Here is a 22,089-nt window from a genome sequence, read left to right on the forward strand (position 1 = left end):
AAGACTGGCAGTCATCCCCCTGCCTCTTACTGACTTGCTAGAGCTTTTCCCTCCTTGACTCCCTTTCTTGGAAAACAAGAGGGTCCTCCCTGTAGCAGAACCCAGCATGAGCTGCTCAGCCCCAGCTGGTGACTCCTGCAGGGTAGGGCCATCCTGTGCCAGTGCCCTGGCTGGAGCAGCTCTGCACAACTCTGGCAGCACACATTTCTCACGGCCTTAGCCAAAACCCTGATGATTAAGGGGCTGGCTCGAGGAATGTGGAAGAATGTTATCACTCAGGCAGGTGCTTCCTGCTGGGGCTCTGCTGGCAGACCAACCTCCTGCCCTGGAGGAAAGTAAACAACTTGTCCTGGGGGTTGTGAGGGGGACAGCTGAAGGTGCCAGAGTAAGCAAACAGTGACATGCCACAGTGAGAAACAGGAGAGCTCCCAGAGTGAGAAGAACTCAGACTCAGGATGTAAAACTCACCTTACAAAACCTTGCCCATTGAATAAGACCGTCAGGGCCAGCATTAGGGCCTAAAAACAAAAGCAAAAACAAAACAATGAAAAAACAAACAAAAATAGCCTTTTGACCAAACAGAAGTTGATCTGCTGCTCGGGTTGGACTGGGAGTTCTTGTATCTACTGCAGAGGGTGACTACATCAAAGTTGATATTCTCCAAAATATTAACTTGAAACGGACCAGCAATCACACAGACTGAGAGGACCAGCAAGCTGTCTAAAACCTGTGAGCGGTGGTTTTGTTTCACCCCTTTATTTTCTAAGACAGGGCCTCCCTGTGTGGCCCAGTCAGGCCTCAAACGCATTGTCTCTGACTCCACCAGCCTGAGATTACAGATGTGCACCCACCACACTGCTGTCCATTGGTCTGATCCCAACAGCGTGAAGGAATGCATGGGGGATTGTTGAGCATCAGATTATGAAAGCATAGAGAAAGTGAAGCATCAAGCCGGCCATCTGGTGCCTCTTAGCTCCTTTCCCAGAGAGCAGACAGATCTCTATAAATCCCACTCTTCCAGGCTGATCTCTGTCTCCCTGTGGAGAGGCCTGTGGAAAGGCCCTCCTCTTCTCTCCTTAGCACCATTCCCCACTGTTTCTCTAACTGCCTACATGAAGTCCCTCCCCACCAAAAACCCTACAGATTAAATGTACAGCTCAAAAATAAGACCAAGATCACCCCCAGGGGATTTTATAAGCTTACTGCAGTTAGGTATTTCCCTCAGCCTTCTCACAAATTGGACAGTGGTTCAAACTGCTACAAACCATAAACATAATTAGCCATATAAATTAATGCGGCATGTGGTCTGAGCTATGTTAAGTCCACTACTTTGTTTAAAGAAAACCACAGATAAACTAGAACAAGCAGGGGGAAATCCTGGCATCTCATCACATGTGGACACAGAACGAGGTCCTAGACCTTTGTTAATGTGCATATGTGTCGAAGATCTTGCTGAGGGACATCCAGTTAAGAAAGACCCATTTTGTCCTTTCGGCTGAGGCAGCCATCTTCCAGATAACTCCCCAAAATGACGAACGCAAAGGGAAAGAGGAGAGGCACTCACTATATGTTCTCCAGGCCTTTTAGGAAACTATATGTTCCTTTGGCCACATACACGTGAATCTACAAGAAGGGTGATACTGTAGACATCAAGGGAATGGGCACTGTTCAGAAAGGAATGCCCCAGAAGCGTTAGCTCAGAAAAACCGGAAGTCTACAATGTCACCCAGCATGCTGAGGGCAAGATTCTGGCCAAGAGGATCAATGTGCGGATGGAGCACATCAAGCATTCGAAGAGCAGAGACAGCTTCCTGAAGCGGGTGAAGGAGAACGATCAGAAGAAAAGGAAGCCAAGGAGAAGGGCACCTGGGTTCAGCTGAAGGGCCAGCCTGTGCCACCCAGAGAAGCCCACTTTGTGAGGACTAAGGGAAAGGAGCCTGAGCTGCTGGAGCCTGTTCCCTGTGAATCCATGGCCTAATGTACACAGAGAAATAAAGGACCCGGACTGAAAAAAAGAAAGGCCCATTTCATCCACGGTATGTCAGCCTGCTACATAGACAGTAAAGACATGGTTCAGATTCTCCGGCTCTGGAGGGTCTGTCAGTGATTCCAGAGGCTTTGAATTTTCACTGTAGACGGCAGTAAGTCTTCTGACATTAGCCACGGAGAGAGAACTATCTGCTACGGTCCAGACTGCCTGATCAGACAAAACTATGGCTCTGCCCCTCCAACCAGGACCCAGTTGGCACAGACCCTGGGGTTTTAAGCCTAGAACTTTATTAGATAAGGAACTTTCCTCTTTTACTTCTAAGGACAGTTAAGAGCTCAGCTTGCTCACTGATATCTTATTTCAGGCTCAAAATCTAAAAAGTTCCCCTTAAGATCCTGGCTCGGGAATATTACTGTCAGAGAGCGAGGGTCATTCTTCCTTTACCAGGACTCAATGGTGACTCCACAGCCTTGATCTCATTTGGCTGTAACTGGCTGTAGCTAAACACCCACCGATTTTTAACACTCTTCTACCTCTAAGAAACAGAACAAAGAACAGCTGAAGGGAAAAGCAACTCGTGGGTGCACGTCCGTCATACCTAGCAGCTTCTCTCCCAGCATGCTCAGCTGGTCAGCGTTGAGACCTCTCTTGGTGACTGACGAAAACTGCCAACTCAGCACCTCTGAGAGCTGGGACCACCGTGCACACGGGGGGTTCAGGAAGAAGGAGAGATTCTGGAAAGCAAACACCCAGAACCGGGGTTACAAAGGAGCCACCTGTCACAGGTAAAGCTCATTCACAGCTGCCCCAGAGCTCAGTGCTGGCTTATGTGACACAGGCAGTCACAGCTGGGGATGAGAACCTCAGGATATTCACCACAATTTACTTATAACTCCAAAATGAATACTTGAGGCAAGTTTGTGATCAGACTGCTTGATGCACACAGGTAGAACCAAAACAACAGCCTGGCTTTTTGTTGTAGCTCACAATTTTCTTGGCCTCTCTGGTTTTCAGATTTTTGTAATTTCTGTTGATGACTTCATTGTTTAAAATGGTGTTAGGTACATGAAGGCTTGGAGGACATTATGGAGAGAGTGTGTTAGATTAGTTTCCCTCAGGGGTGAGTTACAGTGTAACAAGTCGACAGATAGACAAGATAAGGTGCCTTTAAAAAGAGGTACACTCAGTTTACCTATAGGTGGGCTGCCAAGAATGCTGGGACCGAAGGGACACATCAGCAGAGCTCTGAATTTTCCCCTGGGAGCAATGATTCTGTATTTGATTAACCAGAGCTCCTGACTACTTAAGAGAACACAGTTTTTCCTAATGAGAATCAACTGACCTGTCTGCAGTGTGTTCCTGCCCTGAGAAAATCTCATTGAACAAATGCACACATTTTAAAACAAGCACTACAGAAGGACCTCCCTTGACAACCAGAGAAACAAAGCCATCGGCTGCCCAAGTTCGTCCACACGGAAGGAAAACCACTGTTCCCATGCCCCACACATATGTGTGACCATTCTCCAGTCACGCAAGGTCCCAGCACTCGGTGATGGGAGCAGCCTTGGTTAACTGTACTAACTCATGTGTTTTCCGTACCCTGGGCTCTGTCACCAGCATGTTGTACCACAGGATAGACGCCCAGCCACTGGGGAGCTGGCTGACATTGGAGATCACCACGACGGGAAGAGAGGTGGTCTGAAAGTGAACAAAGACCTTGAAATCATTTGAATCTCCCTTCTAATAGCCAAGCACTCAACAATGGCTAGCACAAACCAGGACATTTCTTTTGTAAAATTTTAAGGTTAATTCAAGTCTCCAGCTTCCCAGATCATTAATGTCAACATAGAATTAGCTGCAAAAGATCACTCTGGGGACAAGAAAGATGATTCCATGGTTAAGAGCACTGCCTGCTCTTCCAGGGGGCCCAAGTTTGATTCCTAACACTCACATGGTGGCTTACAGCCATCTGAAACTTGGGTCCCAGGGGATCTGATGCCCTCTTCCAGCCTCTGTAAGCACCACATGTACGTGTGGCGTACAGACAGACATCAGATAAATATTCCATATACACAAAATTTTTAAAGTATTAATTTTTAAAGGGATCATCATTTTTAACAATTAGGTAAACGACTCTGAAATAAAGGGGAGGTGCAATGCATGCTCCCGCGGGAAGCTGCAAATCTTACCTCAAGGTCGATCACCAAGCCTGGCTGACACAACTGGGTTTCAAAGCTGAGAGAGTGAAGTTCTTCCGTGACAATGAGAGGCCCCTTCCAAAAGGAAAAGAAAACAACTCTCAAGAGCCGAAAGGTCGTAGAGGTCCTAAAATCAGCTGTGAACCAGAACTCAGACCTCAGTAATACCCCACATTTTACTATTCCAAGTTTCCCGGTGTTCTCCCCAAGATGTTCATACATCACGGCAAGAATTATGTATCCAGAGACAGGAACACCCGTGGGGAAGTGGGTTTATCCACAAGCTATGACCCTTGACCTCCAGCCATCTGCCTGCTCCCACAGACCACACACCTCACAGGGGCAGTGGAGGTGAGGGTGGGTCTCCTCGAAGTGCTAACTAACCACCATACGCTTGCTCATACGTGCTTTGGTTTGGTAGAAAGGGATAGTTTCAAAGTGACTTCATACACATCTCTTCTGTGTCACACCATCTTGGAACTATAGAGACAGCTGCCAGACCTAGGAGGTGACAAAGACAGCTAAGGAGCAAAACTCCTCGGATAGTGTCTGTGCTGCACAGACCGGCATTTGTCCTGTAGCCGCAGTGACCTCCAGTGGTCATGATATGGAATGGCAGCCAACAATGTGTGCTCCAAGGGCTAGTGTAGGAGGCACAACGGCAGGGAATCCTAGCAACCTAGATCTTCAGAATAAATCACTGTGCTGGCTTGTCAGCCTGACACATGCAAGAGATATCCGAGAGGAGGGAACCTCAATTCAGGCAACACCTCATAAGGTTCAGTTATATGGCATTTTCTTAATTAGTGATTGACAGGGGAGAGCTCAGCCCTGTGTGGGTGGTGCCAGCCCTGGACAGGGAGCTCTGAGAAAGCAGGCTAAGTAAACTATAGGAAGCAAGCCAGTGGGCAGTACCCCTCCGTGGCCTCTGCAACAGCTCCTGTGTAGTGAAAATTCTGAAAGTTTGGTTTCTTTAAAAACACAACATCATGAGTATGTGTTTGTTTGAATCCCAGGTGGGGGGATATACGGGGCTGCTTTGGACCATCTTCAGCAGCTGACTGATGTGCCTTCACGCTCTAGCAGAAGCAGTTTTGCCAGCCATAGATAGTTCCTGCGACTGTGTGACCTTTGGAATTCTGGGAAGTTTTCAGAGGGTATATAGATGCTAGGGCCTTGAGGCCCAGTCAGCAGGAAGTAGTCTAACGATGACGTCACTCCCTTTCCAACCCTGGCGTTATTCTGGGGTCTCTTTCATCTCCTCCTACCCTTCTTTTCCTCTGGGGCTGAAAGGGCGGGGTAAAAACCGGTGGAAGGACAAAGAACCCACCTAGTAGCAAAAGCTAGACACTCCTGCCTCTGTTCCTCCCTGTCTGAGCTCCTGTCCTGACTTCCTTCAGAGGTGAACTACAATGTGGAAGTGTAAGCTGAACAAACCCTTTCCTCCCCAGTTTGCTTCTGTTCACAGTGTTTCCTTGCAACAACAGTCACCCTAACCCAGACAGTCACCCTCACCCTCCCCTACGGTTCTGTGCACTCTGAGCGAAACCATGCTAACTTCTGGGTCTTCATTTCTCTACCCAAGTGAACAATATCAAAGCCCACGGTGTCCCATGTGGTTGGCTGTCATTGTAAGGCCAATGAGACGGTGTGTTAAACTGCCTCTCAACCAAAGATTACACGGGCGAGTGTTTTTTATCATCCCCACCGATGCCTTGAGTACTCGTCCATGTCAGGTCCCAGGACTCTGGTGTGTCCTCTTGGAACAGATCTGTTCTGTTAGGACCCGCTCGCCACCCACAAATGCTTACCTCATTAGTTCTGTTCCCAGCGTTTTTCTGCTCCTTCAGTTGCTGTAAGAGAAGAAACCAAACACAAGTTAATCATCAGGGTTGGTTTGTTTATTCATAGATCAGTCCCCAGTCAGAACTAGAAAGAAAGGTGTGACAATCTCCTCAGAACAAGAGGGAGAAGTGCCTCTTCTGGAAGCCTGGTGGGGTGTGGGTGCTCTGAGGGAGATGACGCCCCAGAACCAAGGCCTGTTCCTTCTGCCCGCAATGGCATGCCAAGCGCCTTCAGCAGCAATGCCAAGGCTCCAGGCACATGAAACAGCTGCTTGGTGGTCTCTGCAGTCTGTCTTCCAGACCAGGCTCAGCACACCAGGCTGGCCCAGTCTCCCAACTTAGATTTCAATCCTTAAGCTTAAGGGGCCAAGCTGGACCTTCAGACCTCCAAGCTGGACAGGGATCTTGCCTCACATTAGCACCCGAGCTATGAAGCCTGTAGCTCACACGTGCTATCCAGTGAAAAGTACCATCAACCTCCCTTCAGGCTCAGCCCCAACACTGGGTTCTTGAAGGAAAGTATCACCCTTCCACCCAGTTGAATGAGGCCTCCTTCGCTTGCACCGTTGGCGATGAGGCAGGAGAGGTAAAGACTGAACTTGGGAATGGTTTCCTTAGGATGCTGCCAGAAACGGGGGCTGCTCGCAGAGGAGGGGCGAGTGCTTATAAATTTATACACATGCAAGTTTATAAAGCACTTTGCTGAGATCTGCACAACCCCCATGAAAACACACAGAAGGAGACTCAGGATATGAAGAAGGGACCAGGACCCCACAGTCGGCAAAGTCTAGGGGCCAATACTATATATCCAAAGGACCAGAGTCAGCATCAAGACAGCAAATGGCTCTGCCTACCAGGTGTCGGAACTCAGCTGCCAGACTTCCATTGGTGGATTCCTCCATGTTCATCACTTTTGTGTGAGTCCCCAAGATGTTGAACTTCCGAAATCTATACAACGCAAGACATAAAGCCTTAAAATGCCTCAAACTACTAGACAAGCAAGATAGCAAAGTATGAAGCAGATGCTGCACCTACCCTTTGACTGTGTTCTTCTCGTTCACATCTCTGAAAAACAATGTAAACTTGAAATCCGGCTTAATACACACAAAATACATGCATATGTTTCCTACAGGCCGCTGCCGGCTCTACACCACAGGGAACTGTGGGGTATAAATGGTTGACAGGCCTAAGGAGCTCCAAGGTCTCATCCCCCATCTCAGCACTAGAGACCCACAGACAGCAAAGCTATGTTACCCCAGAAACAAGAAGACACCACAAAGTAACTAAGTTTTATCTCATTCCCTACTGTCTGGGGTGATTTTGAGAAAAGAACGAGATAGTGTTTTCCCACGCTTTTTCCTTCCGTGCTGGTAACTAAGCTTAAGCAAATGCAGCAGGCTCCACTGAGCCTCATGCCCACCCCTGTCCCACCCCCTCATGCCTGCTCCCGCTGGCTACAGATCACAAGGCTGTTCTCTGGGGCTGGCCTCAGAGATGTGTGAAGCCCAACTGCTTTAAGACTGGATGAAGACCGTCTCCTTCCCTCTGTTGGTTCTTTTGTTGATTCTCACTTAGAAAGCACATGCTGTAGGCATAGCTCCCGACCCTCAGGAAGGAGCCAGTGACCAAAGTCTGCTAAGATAGCTGTGTTGGCTCTGGGTAGCCCCTTAGGTGCCTCTCCTCACAGGCCATGGCCTTCGGACCTACAGTGCAGCCCGATCCTGGGAAGGGTTTTCAATCTGCTTAGTGGATGGAGAGGCTAACAGAACCAGCGTTTTAAATGGCATCTTAGATACGATTAAGGAAATCTTACTTGTCAAACGAGACTTTCACCTTCAAGTTATAGTTCAGCTCTTGCAGTTTCACCAACAGTCTGGGAAGAAGAATAATAGTCATGACCTCAACAAAGGCTATTGATAGAATTTATTTAGTATGCAAATTCCCCAACTGTGAACATTTATATAAACCACTCTTTCTGCTTTTAGATTGTGGCTATTAAAATGAACCGACAAGTTCATATAACTTTTTGGCTTTTCTTCTTATGTATATTTGTAGAGTCTGTTCCTAGCTTGCAATGCTGAGACAAAATTCTAGTATTAAACTCCAACGGACACAGCACTGACTTTACATTCTAATAGGACATTAGCAAAAACAGCTGCATATATATATATATATATATATATATATATATATATATATATATATATATATATACACATATATATACATATATATATATAAAACCCACTTCTGATCAGTACTATATGGGCAAAGAAAAGTGAATATCACTCTTTACAAAACATTTAATTTCCTGTGCTGTCAGGAGAAAAGATAAAGCACCACCAGGAAAATAAATTACAACCACTACCCATAGACAGAAAACAGCAGGCTAACTCCAGGGATGTAGAAGGAGTGAACTGGAACTCTGTGATCACCTGAGACCCGGGAGGAGCGTGGGGCCCCTGGTCAGGAGCCGGGGACGGGAGGGGCTTTCCTCCTTCCTGTCCATTATGAATGCTACACCCCACTGGTGCTTATGTGTGCTGTGGGGCTGCCTGGCAGAGCATACCCACAGTGGCACCCCACAGAAGACAAGCCCAGTCATTATAGGTGGCTCGTCGCCTGAGCGGTGATTTCCAGATGCAGCCACTCCCTAGAACACAGCAAAGCATGCACAGAACACCCCTACACTGTAGCAAGGACAAACGTAATCCTAGTTTTAACTATTGAAATGCTGTATGCCATATATTTATGTACATGTGTCCATGTGTCACACACACACACACACACACACACACACACACACGTGTGTACAACATTATGAGAGGATAGACGTGGACGACTTGCTGCTGTGGTCCGCAGATACTTAGAAGACAGAACACTGGTACAGCCTGGTGAAAGATACGCACTCACTCGCCAGAAGAATGCATACACCACAATCCACACTCACACACTATGTCAGTGTCTGCCTAGGGCTCGTAACGCTCTAGTGTGAGCCCATGCTCATCTGGGGAAGGCTGCCTGGCACTTTGTCTATAAACTTTTCTGAACTTCGAAGAGAAGGCACTCTGGTCAGCTCAGGTGTAGCAGACATGGCTCTGATAGGCTTTGTTTGCCCTTCTCCTCAATTCCCTCTGCCTTGCAAAGAACCGTTAGATGACATCCCTAAAACTAGCCAGTAAGATCTAAGAACCATTAGATGACATCCCTAAAGCTAGCCAGTAAGATCTAAGAACCATTAGATGACATCCCTAAAGCTAGCCAGGAAGATCTAGTCCCTTATGTGGCCACTTCCTCCTCCTAAGGCTGACTACCAAGGTCCAGCTATCTAAGTATTTAAGGCAATCCAGCAATTAAAAGCCCCTTTGGCTCACCTAATTAACATACCCAATTAAAAATAAACACCACATTCTAGCACGGGGCTTCCCACTTTACCTTTATAGACAGCCATTTTCCTATGGGACACATCTGCCTCCTCTCTATCCAGAACAGTTTTTTTTGTCCCAATCTGGGACAAATACCCTTCCCCCTCTCCTTTTCCCCTTTCTCCCTCATCCTTGTTCCCTGCCCCTCTCCCTCTTCCCCTATATCCAATCCTTGTCCCTATCCCTGTCCTCTGTCCTTTTGTGCTGAGAACGTGGCCATGGGGTTCTTGATCTGACTTCGAGGTAAATGTTATGTTTACAATGAGAAAAAAAAACAGACACATGTACATATGCAACTATATTAGTTACACTTCTATTTTGAACATAAACCTTGGCTATTCGAAGTACGATTTCATATTAAAATGACTACACAAAACTTGTTTTCTCTATATCACACCACAGAACTGTTTTATAAAAGGGAATTAAAGGGCAAGGTGCACGCCAGCACTTGGAAAGCTGAGGCGGGAGGATTATAAATTTGAAAGCAAGTCAGGGTGAAAAATGGGAGGATTAAAGGCACAAACTCAGGAACAGGCAGGGGATGGAACTGAGTTCATTACCTCAGCTTCACGGTGAACTGTACCCCAGTCTTCAGGACCAGGGGCCTCTGAGGGTGAGTCGGCATACATGGCTGTCGTTCCACCACAAAGGAGCTGTCCCAGAGACACAGATAAGTCAGCGTTTTCATCACAGTGAACACAGCCAAGAGTTAACAACGTCCCCCTGAAGAGACACCGGAGCATTGGAGCCTGTGGGTCAGTGTGGGAAAGGATCTGATGGTGTAGCTGAGGAATGCGTGTGGTTATCAGGTAATGAAGGGCCAGACCAAAATCCTGCTGTGGGTCTCAGAGCCTAGGGGGAAAGGCTGAGAAAGGCTGATGGGAGACAAGATATGCAGGCGGGGGAGGGGAGGGTGGGTGGGGGTGAGGGGGGACAGTGCAGGTGCAGGGGGGGTTGGGGGGGAGAAGCCCAGTGCAGGAGAGCCTGGAGCAGGCTGGGGATGGGGAGAGCCTGGTGCAGGAGAGCCTGGGTGGGGTGGGGGAAGCCTGGTGCAGGAGGGCCTGGGGGGGTGGGGGGAGCCTGGTGCAGGAGAGCCTGGGGGGGGGTGGCTGGAGCAGGCGGGGATGGGGGGAGCCCTGTGCAGGCCGAGACTACAGTACAGGGAGAGGAGGACAGGCATCTGACTTCAGAATTGCTGGGCCTGGCACAAACTAGCTAAGGGGCAGAAAGTATAAAATGACTATACTATTCCTAGGAAGCCACAGGAAGGCACAGGCATAAACAAGGCGTGCACACAGACGTTTTCAAAGTGCCATTGAAAACGGATAAGCCCGTCATGTTGGGAACTGGTTCTGATGCTTTGAATGGATTCCATTCTCTAATCAGGAATCCACACATCCAGACACTGAAAATCCTTGTCCCGAATTGGTTTTTGACTGATCCATATAATGCCAGCGGCCAGTGGCTGGGCAAAAGGAGATGGGGCTAGACCTCAGGGGAAGGGGGAGTAGAAACAGAATCACCACAAAAGAGTTGAATCAGATTTAGAGCCGCAGAGGGCCGATCATCTGAAATGTAGGAGGAAAGAGAAGCTGTCCCCGGAAGAGCTGCCCAGAAACATTTTGGGCAGCAAAGACCAATGGGCCTCACAGAAGGTAAGTGGGAAGCAAAGTTAGGAGTAGATTTAGGTGCTGAGTCAGGAGTGCTGGAGGGAAAAGCTTGCTAGCTGCAGGAGGCTCAGAACTGAAAAGTCCTTGAGTAGCCAAGGCATTTCAAAAATAAACTAGTGAGTGAGAGAAAGGGAGGGGGAAGAGGGGAGGGGAGGGGGAAAGGGAGAGAGTTTCATTAGCAGACCCAAAGAGTTCCTGGGTGGGTGGCTGGAAGCACAGGACCCGAGAGAGAGCCAAAGCAGAGTAGCCAAACTCCACATTACACCATCAAACCCTTCCAAACTGTCCAAATGACCATCTTCTGGACAGCCGGTCTGCCTGGCCTCACCTCTGAATGAGCTGTTGGAAGAGGATGAAGGTCCGATCCGATAACACCTGCTTGTTTTTTGTAATAGGGTCCTGCTCATAGGAGAATTTCTGCTCCAACTCCTCCAGCTTTTTGAGCTGCTGACGGACCTGCTGCAGGCTCTCTGCAACAATCGTGAACCTGGGAAAGTACAAGACATGGGGTCTCAGTGAGCAGCAGCCCCAAAACGTGCTGGGTGAGAAAGAATCACAGAATCTAAACATGCTATGGGCACCACATAGAATAATGCTTTGCTCAGGAGAAGTTCGGGAAGGGAGGCCTGAGGCAGCATTAGCTTAGCTACTTGGAAGAAGCAACTGGCATCCCTGAAGAATTACAGGATGGTCAAAGGCCTCTCTTGGCACAGTTCTGAGAGCTAACTGTCCTGCTTGCTTTTTTGTCAATTTGACACAAGCTCTCATTTTTTGGGAAAAGGAAGCTCAATTGAAGAAGTGCCTCCATCAGACTGGCCCGAGCCAAGCCCGTGACTGATGTGAGAGGGCCCAGGTCATTGTCACAGTAGCAACCCTGAGCAGGTTATCCAGGGATAGGTAAGAAAGCAGGCTGAGAAAACTAGCAACCCAGAAAGTAGCACTTGTTTATGGCTTCTGCTTCCGTGCCTTCTCTCAGGTTCCTGGTGTGAGTTCCTGCCCTGACTTCCCTCAGTGATGGAGTGTAACCTCAGGGTTCTAAGGGAAATAAACCTTCTCTTCCCCAAGTTTCTGTTGGTCATGGTGCTTGGTCAGAGCAACAGAAACCCTGACCCTAACCTTTGCTACACAAAGCAAGACAACCAGGGCAGGGCTCCAGGGGATCTGAGACTTCAAAGAACCTAGGACAGAGGACCCGCAGGGGACCCAGCACAGAGGGCCCGGCACAGGGGACCCAGCACAGGGGACCCAGCACAGGGGACCTGCAGGGCAGGTGTTTGCTTTCAGTTTCAGGTGTTTCAGGCACGAGGAGCCACTGAAGGTTTTCTGTGGAGGCAGTAGAGTCACCACAAGGTCTCTTAGAGACACTGTGAGGGTCTGGGGCAGTCTAGGAGAAGCAGGCTGGCCACCTGGATGGCAGTAACTTGTTCTGTCCTCCTCCAGGCTGCCTTCTGAATAAACAAGGAAGCCCCATGGAAGATAAAGGCCTTTGCTCTCCTGTGCCAGCTGAGCGGTTGAAGCAGGTTCAAGAACGGGGTTGATCTCCCAGAGTGAGCAGCAGCAGCTCCTGCCCCTTGTCTCACTTCGTCCCCTCAGCACTGTCCAGCCAGTCCGCAGGCCGCTTCTCTGTCTCCGCCACACCAACTGCTTGCTGGGAAGAATCCCTCCCCATTTTCCTACAGTACCCCCTTTGCCATCAGCCAGCGCAAAGCCCTTGAGGCGAACGCTCCCAAATTCAACCTTTTTGGGGGCGTCGAAGTCCCAGAAAAGTGTTTGCCATTCAGCCAACATTCACAGGTTATATAGTGGATAGATGATTGGGTAGATTGTAAGAAACTATTAATTCATTTAAGCCTGGATATATATATATATATATATATATATATATATATATATATATATATATATGTAGATAGGTAGATAGATAGATAGATACAGGGTTTCTCTGTGTAGTCTTGGCTGTCCTGGAACTTGCTCTGTAGACCAGGAGACCAGGCTGGCCTTGAACTCACAGAGTTTCTGCTTCCTGAGCACTGGGATTAAAGGCATGTGCCACCACCGTCTGGGTGATATTTTGCTTTTAATAAGTTAGCAGGGGGCTGGAGAGATGGCTCAGTGGTTAAGAGCACTGGCTGCTCTTCCAGAGGTCCTGAGTTTGAGTCCCAGCAGCCGCATGATGTCTCACAACCATCTGTAATGGTATCTGATGCCCTCTTCTGGTGTGTTGAAAGATATCTACAGTGTACACATATACATATAATAAATAAGTCCTTAAAAATAATGCAAGTTATCAGGTCTCAAGTTGGCCAGTGGGCTCAGTAACTACCGTTTGTTTGGGTTTTGTATGGTCAAACTCAGGCAGTCAAGCAGATGTGGCTGAATACAGCTGTACTTCCCGCATGCTCTCGGGCAAGGGGCTGAGCATGTCAAGGACGCCAGTGCAGTGTTGACTGCCCCGTTTGAGCACCAGCCTGAAGGCACTGGATGAGTGTGTGTGGTCCGCAGGAGCTGCTGACAACTCGCTCCGGCAGACCTTACCAGCTCTGCAGCTGATCCAGGCAGGCATTGGGTGGTCCCCCGATGCAGGCGCTCTGCTGCCTTCGCTTCCACTCCACCAGCTCATCGTTGATCAGAGTGTTCTCAGTGAGCTCAATGGAATTCAGCAGCTCTCTGATCTTGTGAACTATCTCCTAAAAGAGAGGAAGAACAAGGCGGGATAAATCCATAGGTAACGACTGAGATTCGAAAGATTTAAAAACAAAACACAAAGCAGGAAATCTAAAGAGCTTCACATTCTGCTGCAGCTCTAAGCAAAGTGTTCAGAGACTTAATTTTCTCCTCAGGTAGCAGTGCTTGCCCAGCCACAGCTGGATTCCCAGGAGTCACATGGCTGTCCTCTGCACCCCCCCCCCCACACACACACACACTAAGTAAATGACTGGGAAGCGGTCGCTACCTTTCTCTTATTGTCAAGCATTAGAAACATCTTATGGAGCAGCAGCTGTTCCTGTCTTTGCTCGCTCTTCGCCACACCATTGGCTTCGCTTTCTGTGAAGGAAGGAACGGGGTAAGTCTGAATGTGCAAAGAAGACGAATGCAACTAAAACCAAGATTCACGAAAACCTGGGTAAACCATGATAAAAATGCCAATTCTGACTGGCGTCTGAGTTAACTGTAGACTTGACAGAATCTAGAACCACTGGGAGACAGGCTGCCGGCGTGCCTGGGAGGGGTTACCTAGATTACAGTGGCTGGTGCGGGAGAGCCCACCTTGGCTGAGGGAACCACCAGTCCCTGGGCAGGGCCCTGGACCATACAATAGAAAGAGAGAGCTCAACTACACTGCGTGCATTTGTCTCTCTGCTTCCTGTTTGTGGAGGCAGTGTGAGCAGGTGTTTTGAGCTGCACCGGGGAGACCGCCCACTGCCTGCCCGGATCATTGCTCCACAGTAATAAACTGTTCATGGAGCTGTAGCTAAAACTCCCTTAAGCTGCTTTGGTCAGAGTATTTGCTCTGAGAGTATCAGCAATAGGGAAAGAAACTAAGAGTTTGCCAATATGTATCCGAAGTATGAAAACAGTTAAGTGTATCCAACCCTTAAACCAAGTGCCGGTTCTCACCAGCGCACATAAATTGGCCATAGTACCACCTACTATTGAAGTCACTGCCCGAGTTTTAATTAACCGTACACAAGTGCAAAGTGTCACATGAGTGTGTGCGGAGCCCATCTATGGCCTCGAGGGAGGAAACACAGCAGGAAGTAGTAGCCGAGGCTCTTCCTCCTCACACACCTCCTCCAACTGACCAAGTGATTACTAGAGCACGGTGTTCTGTAGATGACCTGGAAGCATTTTAGTTTCCACTATCATTAAAAACAAGCACCAACAATAGCACGCGGTGCTGTAGCCGCATCTGAGAAACACGGCATGTCACGGATGTTAACAAACTCCAACTGTGTGCCATTCTGTCTTTCCCAACAAATACTTTGTTCTCCTCCCTTGACGACATCTGCCGATGACAATTTTTGACTGTCACTACTTGGGAGGTGGTGGTGGAGGCAGTGCTCTGAGCCTCTGGTGGCTCAGTCACAGATGCTGCTAAACACACTGCTAGGCACCAGACAGTGCTGGGAAAAACTGTCTGGGCCAAACAAGCCATCAGTAGAACTGAGCACTTAAAACATACCGGCCCGGGTCATCAAGAAGCCCAGTGCAACCCACTGATCTGAAAACGTCTGATGTTTACTAATGTGACGGGGAAAAAACACCAGTGGGTACTATTGGGACTCTTACCTCTGTTCTGAGAGGTTTTGCATTTGAAGTCATATTCATCTTGTAAGTCCTCAAGGGTCTTGATTTCATGCTCTATGCACTGCAGATAAAGGTACAGTAAATACGTTTTCTAACACCCCGAAAGACGGGCCCTTCTTACAGAGCTCCAATCTTTGATGGCAAAGATTTCAATAATAAGAGTGTAAGAACACTTTTCAGAGGGTGGATGGGAGGAGAGGTTAGCATCCCTTACTGACGGAACAGTCCAAATGCAAACAGAAACTGAAACCAGGAAAGGGTGTTAGCATGGGGACTTTATCTGTGGCTGAATGATAGACATGTTATAACATGTATCCTGCCTCTCTGATACATTGAACTGAACATACTACAACATGCATCCTGCCCCTCTGGTACATTGAACTGAACATACTACAACATGCATCCTGCCTCCCTGGTACATTGAACTGAACATACTACAACATGCATCCTGCCCCTCTGGCACACTAAATTTATTACCCTTGCATCTCTCTTCAGTCTTAATGCCTTAGTTACTTTTAGAGAAACTTTAAGTACCCCATGGCACCAACAAGTCTGGTCAGCAGCCTTGGACAGTAAACATGACTAGGACTGGAAAACCACTGTACAGACTAGAGTTCCACACAATCTGGTACCCACCCACATCCATCCCTCTCCAGCTTCCCCTCCTACCCTGGGTCAGGGTCTGATCTCCCACTTTGTTTAGCCCGTACCAGTCCCAAGTTTGCCACAAGCCTTCATGATCAGGAACAGCCCTGGTGTGACCCACTTGCCGCTCAGTGCTTATGAGATGCTGGCACACTTAGTCCCTCTTCTCCATACCCATCACCGGGATGCAGTGGAGAACAGTGGACTGAGATCCTGCTATCATTCCTTACCCATAGTCTACAGCTCACCTACCGACAAAGACCACGTGACAGACTGAAGACTGCACACTTTCCTTTGCGGTGAGGAAGAGAAACGGCATAGAGTTAAGCCGGGGAGCCCAGGCTCCACTCCTCCCAGCATCCCTACGCTATGGAACTACAGTCACACTGTGAGTGGGGGTTACTGAAGAAATATCAGCTTGTCCGTAGGTCCCAGGCTCCACTCCTCCCAGCATCCCTACGCTATGGAACTACAGTCACACTGTGAGTGGGGGTTACTGAAGAAATGTGTCAGCTTGTCCGTAGGTCTCAGGCCCTGTGCTAATGACAATGAAGCTGAGCTCAGGTCTAAGCGAGCTGGAGAAGGGTTTGGGCGAGAGGGACTGTGAGCAGACATCAGCTTGACTGTGTGACCGTGTGGACAGCTGATGATCTAGATTGATCTAGAAAGTGGTTCACTGAGCCAGTATGGGTGCCCCGATATGGGATGCTGGGTCTGTCAGCACTCAGGAGATGAATGGGATATCCAGAGCTACAAGAAGGGCAGGCTAGTCCTACTAGCTTCAAACAAGCTGCCCTGGTCAAGCTCCTGAGTTCCAGCCTGTGAATACAACTGTGCAGTATTTAGACCTAACACCAGATCAGGAATACTCATTTCAATGGTCAAAGAACTCTCAGAGGCTTGTATGCATTCATCCCAGTGGAACAGAAGTGGAGACTTCGAAGGACACAAGTGGGTGCAGACCGCCTACCAATTCTGGTACACATGTGTGCTTTATCCCTACTTCGATTCCAGATTACTCCAGCACACATGTATGCTTTTCCTACCTCCTAGACTACTCCAGCACACGTGTGTGCTTTATCCCTACCTCCTAGATTACTCCAGCACATGTGTGTGCTTTTCCTACCTCGATCCCAGATTACTCCAGCACACGTGTGTGCTTTGTCCCTACCTCCTAGATTACTGCCACATCCTAAGTACCACGGGGAAAACATTTACCTCTTGGCACTGTGTTCAGACCCCAAATAAGCAGGATATTATGAATGAAAATGTTTTCTGTTTATTGGCTCCCCTACATCATTAAGACCAAAACAGCCAGGAGTGATTAGGAGAGTTAATCTTGGTCTATCTGTTGTGAATATTTTATGGATTTTGAAGACTAGTAGGTCATTTAAATCCGAACATTCAGACTTCTATTTTAACTGACCGGGAAGAAGCTGACTCTGGCAACTCTGAAAACGAGTGTCTGCAGACTTGTTAGATTTGACAAGAAACAAACTATTGCGACGCTCCCTGTGAAGTATGTCCTCTACTGTCTACTCCAAGAAATATTAACTCTGCTGGGTGGCTGGAACTGTAGCCCTGATGTCTCAGTAGTAAGGACACCTTTTCATTGCTACCTCGGGCACAACCACCCACAATCATTCGCCACCAAAAAGCTGGTTCTCATTGTCACTAGTTAAGTACTCAAAAAGAATGTCTTCTTTGTTGTGTCTCTATATTTCCCCAGAGTCCTGTAAGTTAGCCTAAAGCAGAAATGAAATTTATTACATAGTAATTAATCCTGCTGAGCAAGTCCCTTATATTTTTAATACTAAAAGAATTATAATTATAAAGAGATCATTTATAAAAAGTAGAAAGTGTAAAAAAATTATCAGACTTCCATCACCTGGTTCAGTATCTAAAATTTTTTATTTCTCTGTGCAACTGCATGCATGTGCATACAATACACATTCATGTGGAAGCCAGAGGAGGACGTTGGGCATCTCTCTCCGTCAGTCTTTGCTGTTTCCTTGAGACCGGGGTTACAGATGTAATTTGCTACTCGAGTTTATTATTAAATGGGTTCTGGATCTGAACTCAGGTCTTCATGCTTATCTGACCCATAAGCTATCTTGTGTCCTTCCTCATCACATTTGGATCCTTTCAATGACTTCAATAACCTCATTGTGAAGCATACAATAGGAAAAAAAAAAAAAAAAAAAAAAAAAAAAAAAAAAAAAACAAGCTCATGGAAAACCTTGTCCCTTACAAGTAGGAAGGCTGAGCAGACATACCAGAGACTGGGGAAATCCTGGCTTGCTCATCGGGATTACCAGTCCTCTTACCCAGATACAGCCCAGCTACTCACCCTTCAAATTAGCCTCATCTGTTTGGGATCTAGTCACATTTCTATGTATTTGTCCTCTGGATGTCCCTGGCTATTTCCACAGTAAGGTCACTTATTTCTACTTCAGAGAAACATTCCCTAATGCTGCAGAAGAAAGCCGCTGCATAGATCTGGGGTTATGAAAGGTGCTGCCCAAAGCCCAAGTCCAGGCCATGCTCCTGTTACCTCCCAACTGGGGCGAATGTGAGGGGACACCTTTCAGTCATTTGCTGCCATCAAACATCTCAAAGGTTTATCTTAAAGTTGCTGTAGACATCTTCTTCTAATCAGAAATGTATTGAGATATATTTGCACAAAATGGCTTTTGTTCATCTTCCGAGTCTTAGGGTAAAATAGCGCTCTAGAAGGTGGGTCATGTTTATCCTGAAGCCCCCTGTAACTCTAGGGATGCCCTGTGAGAAATGTGGATACACAGGGCTTGTTGGACAATGAGGACAAAGTCAAGCTTGACTGCATGATTCCGCAAAAAAAAAAAAAAAAAAAAAAAGTACAGGTCATGAGACATGTAGCTGACCACTTTTCTTCTGGTTTAGAACTTTAGAATGATTTTTTTTTCCCCACTGTTAGTTATTAGGTTTATACTCAGAGAAACTGAAGCTTTTTTCCTTTCGAGGTTACAGAAAAGCAAACAAACAAAAACTCACATATTCAGTACTCACCATGACTTGGTCCTTCACAGTTCTGACTTTACTGTCCAGCTCCTTCTGCTTATCCAACATCACGGTGTTCTGAATATTTCCCTCCTGGGCCTTTAACAGGAGACACGATGTTAGCAGCCATTGATTTCCCTGATATATTCACTCACTTGACTACACCCCAAGGGCAATTCCATACCTGTGGCCTGCCTTCTAAGACACAGCAAATCTTACTACAGGCTCCCATTGTGTATCAACAACAACAACCACCCCTCATTTCCCCTGGAAAATGCTGGGAAGCTAATGACAAGACTGTAAGAGAGTAGGTACATTCCTGCTGAGGGCTGTGCAAGTCTCCATGAATTCATGGAGTTTAATGGCACCATTCCTTAAGGCTTGTCAAATTCTGCACACCGATCATGTATACAGCCCAGTAACTGTTACCCTAAGACCTTGCGATTCAAAGTGTCCTGCCTACATCTGCCCCACCTTCACCTGACAGCTTGCTGGACCTGTAAATTCAGGTCCTAACTGGATACTACTTCAGCTTTGCCCTGTTGACTTGGAGGCACATCAAGATGAAAAAGCATCTGCCATCCAGAACTATGAAACCCCTGCCCAACCCTAAATCTATTTTATTCCCGGCCTCAGCTCCCCGGGAATAACAGACCTATCAGAAGATTTAGGAATCAGCACCTTTGTCCACCTTGGGCAAACCCTGTTTGTTCACTTAGGATATATTAGCTGGGTAAATGCCAGAAATATTCTGGACATAGTGGTGAACAGTAAAATAAAGACAGCGTTCACAGGTAATAAAACTGAATCCTAAGGAAACAATACTCATCAGAGCTTGCTGTGCCCTTCACGATACAGACCCTATAGATTTTTACCTCACATTAGGAAAGCTTGCCCGACAAAAATAAACAAACAAATTGGCACATTTTCCCTAGTGCTTTCGGTTCTTTATTACCCTTTAAAATATTCTATATATTATCTTCTTAAACTAACAGATGAAAATAGTTCTAAAATGCATAGTAATGACCACATGACGTTTCAGTTTAGCAACCATCAGGCAATGTTTTGATCAGCACAAACATATCTCTCTCCCCAATCATGTTTACAGTTTAGCACACGCTGGCTCTGGCTACATAGTATTTCCTACAACAGTTACTATACTGTGAAATAACACCACGAAGCTGCCCCTTAGTCAGCCTAAGATCCATAAAACATTTGCAATGTATTCTTTTGTTCTGAGATAGTCTCAAGTATTCCAGAGAAGACCTGACCTTACTCCGTACGGAGAACGACCTTGACCTCCTGAGCCACGTGTCTCCCCGTCCTGAGTCCCGAGGTTATAGGTACAAACCACCCACCAAGCCAAGCAGGAAGTTTACGCTTTATACTTAATGTAGTCATTTTGTGGGAGGCGTACAATTTCCCAGTGCTTCACTGCCATCTTTATAACACAGATTTCTACACATATCTGAGTTTATTTCTCAGCTGCCCTGCTCCCTCTCATCTTTCCACTTGTATGTTAACCGCCTGAGCCGTGCTTGGCTACGGATGGTCTCCAGTGAGCTCAGCGCTAATCCTGTGCACTGCCATGTCTCCCAGGCATTCCTTCCTGTTGTGACACACTTATTCTTCATGTGGATTCCATATGCAGCTTCCACAGCTTTAGAAAACAGCACGATTTTCACTGGGATCAAAATTGTTAACCAAGGGACATCTCATGTTGGTGTTCTTACTTCCTATGTGTTTTGTTTTGTTTGGATTATGTTTTTTTTTTTTTTAGAATAATTTCGTACAGATAAGGCTGGGCTTCAACATGCTATGTGACTTGGAACTCCTAACCTTCCTACTTTTAATTTATCTCCTGAATTAAAGAATTAATTTTTTAATTAACATTTTAAAAATTACCATGCTTTTAATTGTTTTTTTTTTCTTCTTGCATAACTGTACCACCAACATGGCACCAATCCCAGTGGAAACAGCCATCATCATTACCACATGTGCATCATACGTGTTTCTGTCATTACCACATGTGTATCATGCGTGTTTCTGTCATTACCACATGTGTATCATACGTGTTTCTGTCATTATCACATGTGTATCATACGTGTTTCTGTCATTACCACATGTACATCATACGTGTTTCTGTCATTATCACATGTGCATCATACGTGTTTCTGTCATTACCACATGTGCATCATATGTGTTTCTGTCACACTTAGTGAAATACTGTCTACAGAACATGGTGACATGAGTAAGATGCTGTATTTCAGTACAGCAATGAGAAATCCAATTCTTATTTATGAGATTTTTATTTTTTAATCAAGAATGGGCACAGGACTTTCTAACATCTTTGAAGAGACTTTTTATTCTCCTATCCAGTAAAATGGTGGATTATACCAATGGATTCTGGTTACAGACCAGATTTGCTCATTTGCTTTTGAAGGTGTATGCAATATCGGCAGGAAAATCCTAAGTGAAAAGGCACGGGACAGAATTAAATGCTACACTAGAACAATTCTGCATCATCGCCAAGTAGGATCTGTCACTTGTCGTCCTATTTATACAAATGTAAGGATGAGAAGGAAAGCCTTAACCTCAGAAGCAAGGAAATAGCAAAGAACTGTTAGACTAGAGCACCGTGGAAGGAATGCCTGTTGTGCCTCCCACGGAGTCCCACTCCCCCACCCCCATCCTCATCCAGGAGGCTCAACATTAATCTTTCCCCAGGTCACGGACTTTTCTAACAGGAGCTCAAAAGTGGACAAACCTTCGAGTCCCAGTGACGAGCCAGAGGGTGTGTGTGACAGAGCAGAGATTGCCTGCCATACCCACTCTAGGCTGAGAGGCCAAAGATGAAGAGTTTGTCCTTCTGCAAGCGCTGTTCTCAGCTGTCCTTGCTAGTCTACCTGAAACACAGGGACACCCTTGCCTACTGTTAGGATGAGGCTCCCCCACGGATGAACTTCCCTC

The 22,089-nt window shown here is 46.9% G+C and overlaps 1 protein-coding gene across 3 annotated transcripts in view; it reads right to left on the reverse strand.

Moving 5' to 3' along the window:
- The window catches only part of STAT1 (signal transducer and activator of transcription 1), a gene marked incomplete at its 3' end in the record, with an annotated part of 39,462 nt that overhangs the window by 8,758 nt on the left and 8,615 nt on the right, over positions 1–22,089 (reverse strand). For all 3 annotated transcript variants that reach the window (XM_080933376.1, XM_080933374.1, XM_080933375.1), the window contains exons 6-19: positions 19,129–19,218; positions 15,418–15,496; positions 14,081–14,172; positions 13,663–13,814; positions 11,456–11,614; positions 10,018–10,110; positions 7,846–7,905; positions 7,068–7,097; positions 6,887–6,980; positions 6,000–6,041; positions 4,180–4,263; positions 3,590–3,688; positions 2,589–2,724; positions 469–518 (exon numbers count right to left, since the gene is read on the reverse strand). In XM_080933376.1, the coding sequence (XP_080789502.1) occupies positions 469–518; positions 2,589–2,724; positions 3,590–3,688; positions 4,180–4,263; positions 6,000–6,041; positions 6,887–6,980; positions 7,068–7,097; positions 7,846–7,905; positions 10,018–10,110; positions 11,456–11,614; positions 13,663–13,814; positions 14,081–14,172; positions 15,418–15,496; positions 19,129–19,218 (1,260 nt within the window). The remainder of the gene's footprint in view (positions 1–468; positions 519–2,588; positions 2,725–3,589; positions 3,689–4,179; positions 4,264–5,999; positions 6,042–6,886; positions 6,981–7,067; positions 7,098–7,845; positions 7,906–10,017; positions 10,111–11,455; positions 11,615–13,662; positions 13,815–14,080; positions 14,173–15,417; positions 15,497–19,128; positions 19,219–22,089) is intronic.

This window comes from Micromys minutus (genome assembly GCF_963924665.1).
Source record: "Micromys minutus genome assembly, chromosome: 19".
Lineage (NCBI taxonomy): Eukaryota > Metazoa > Chordata > Mammalia > Rodentia > Muridae > Micromys > Micromys minutus.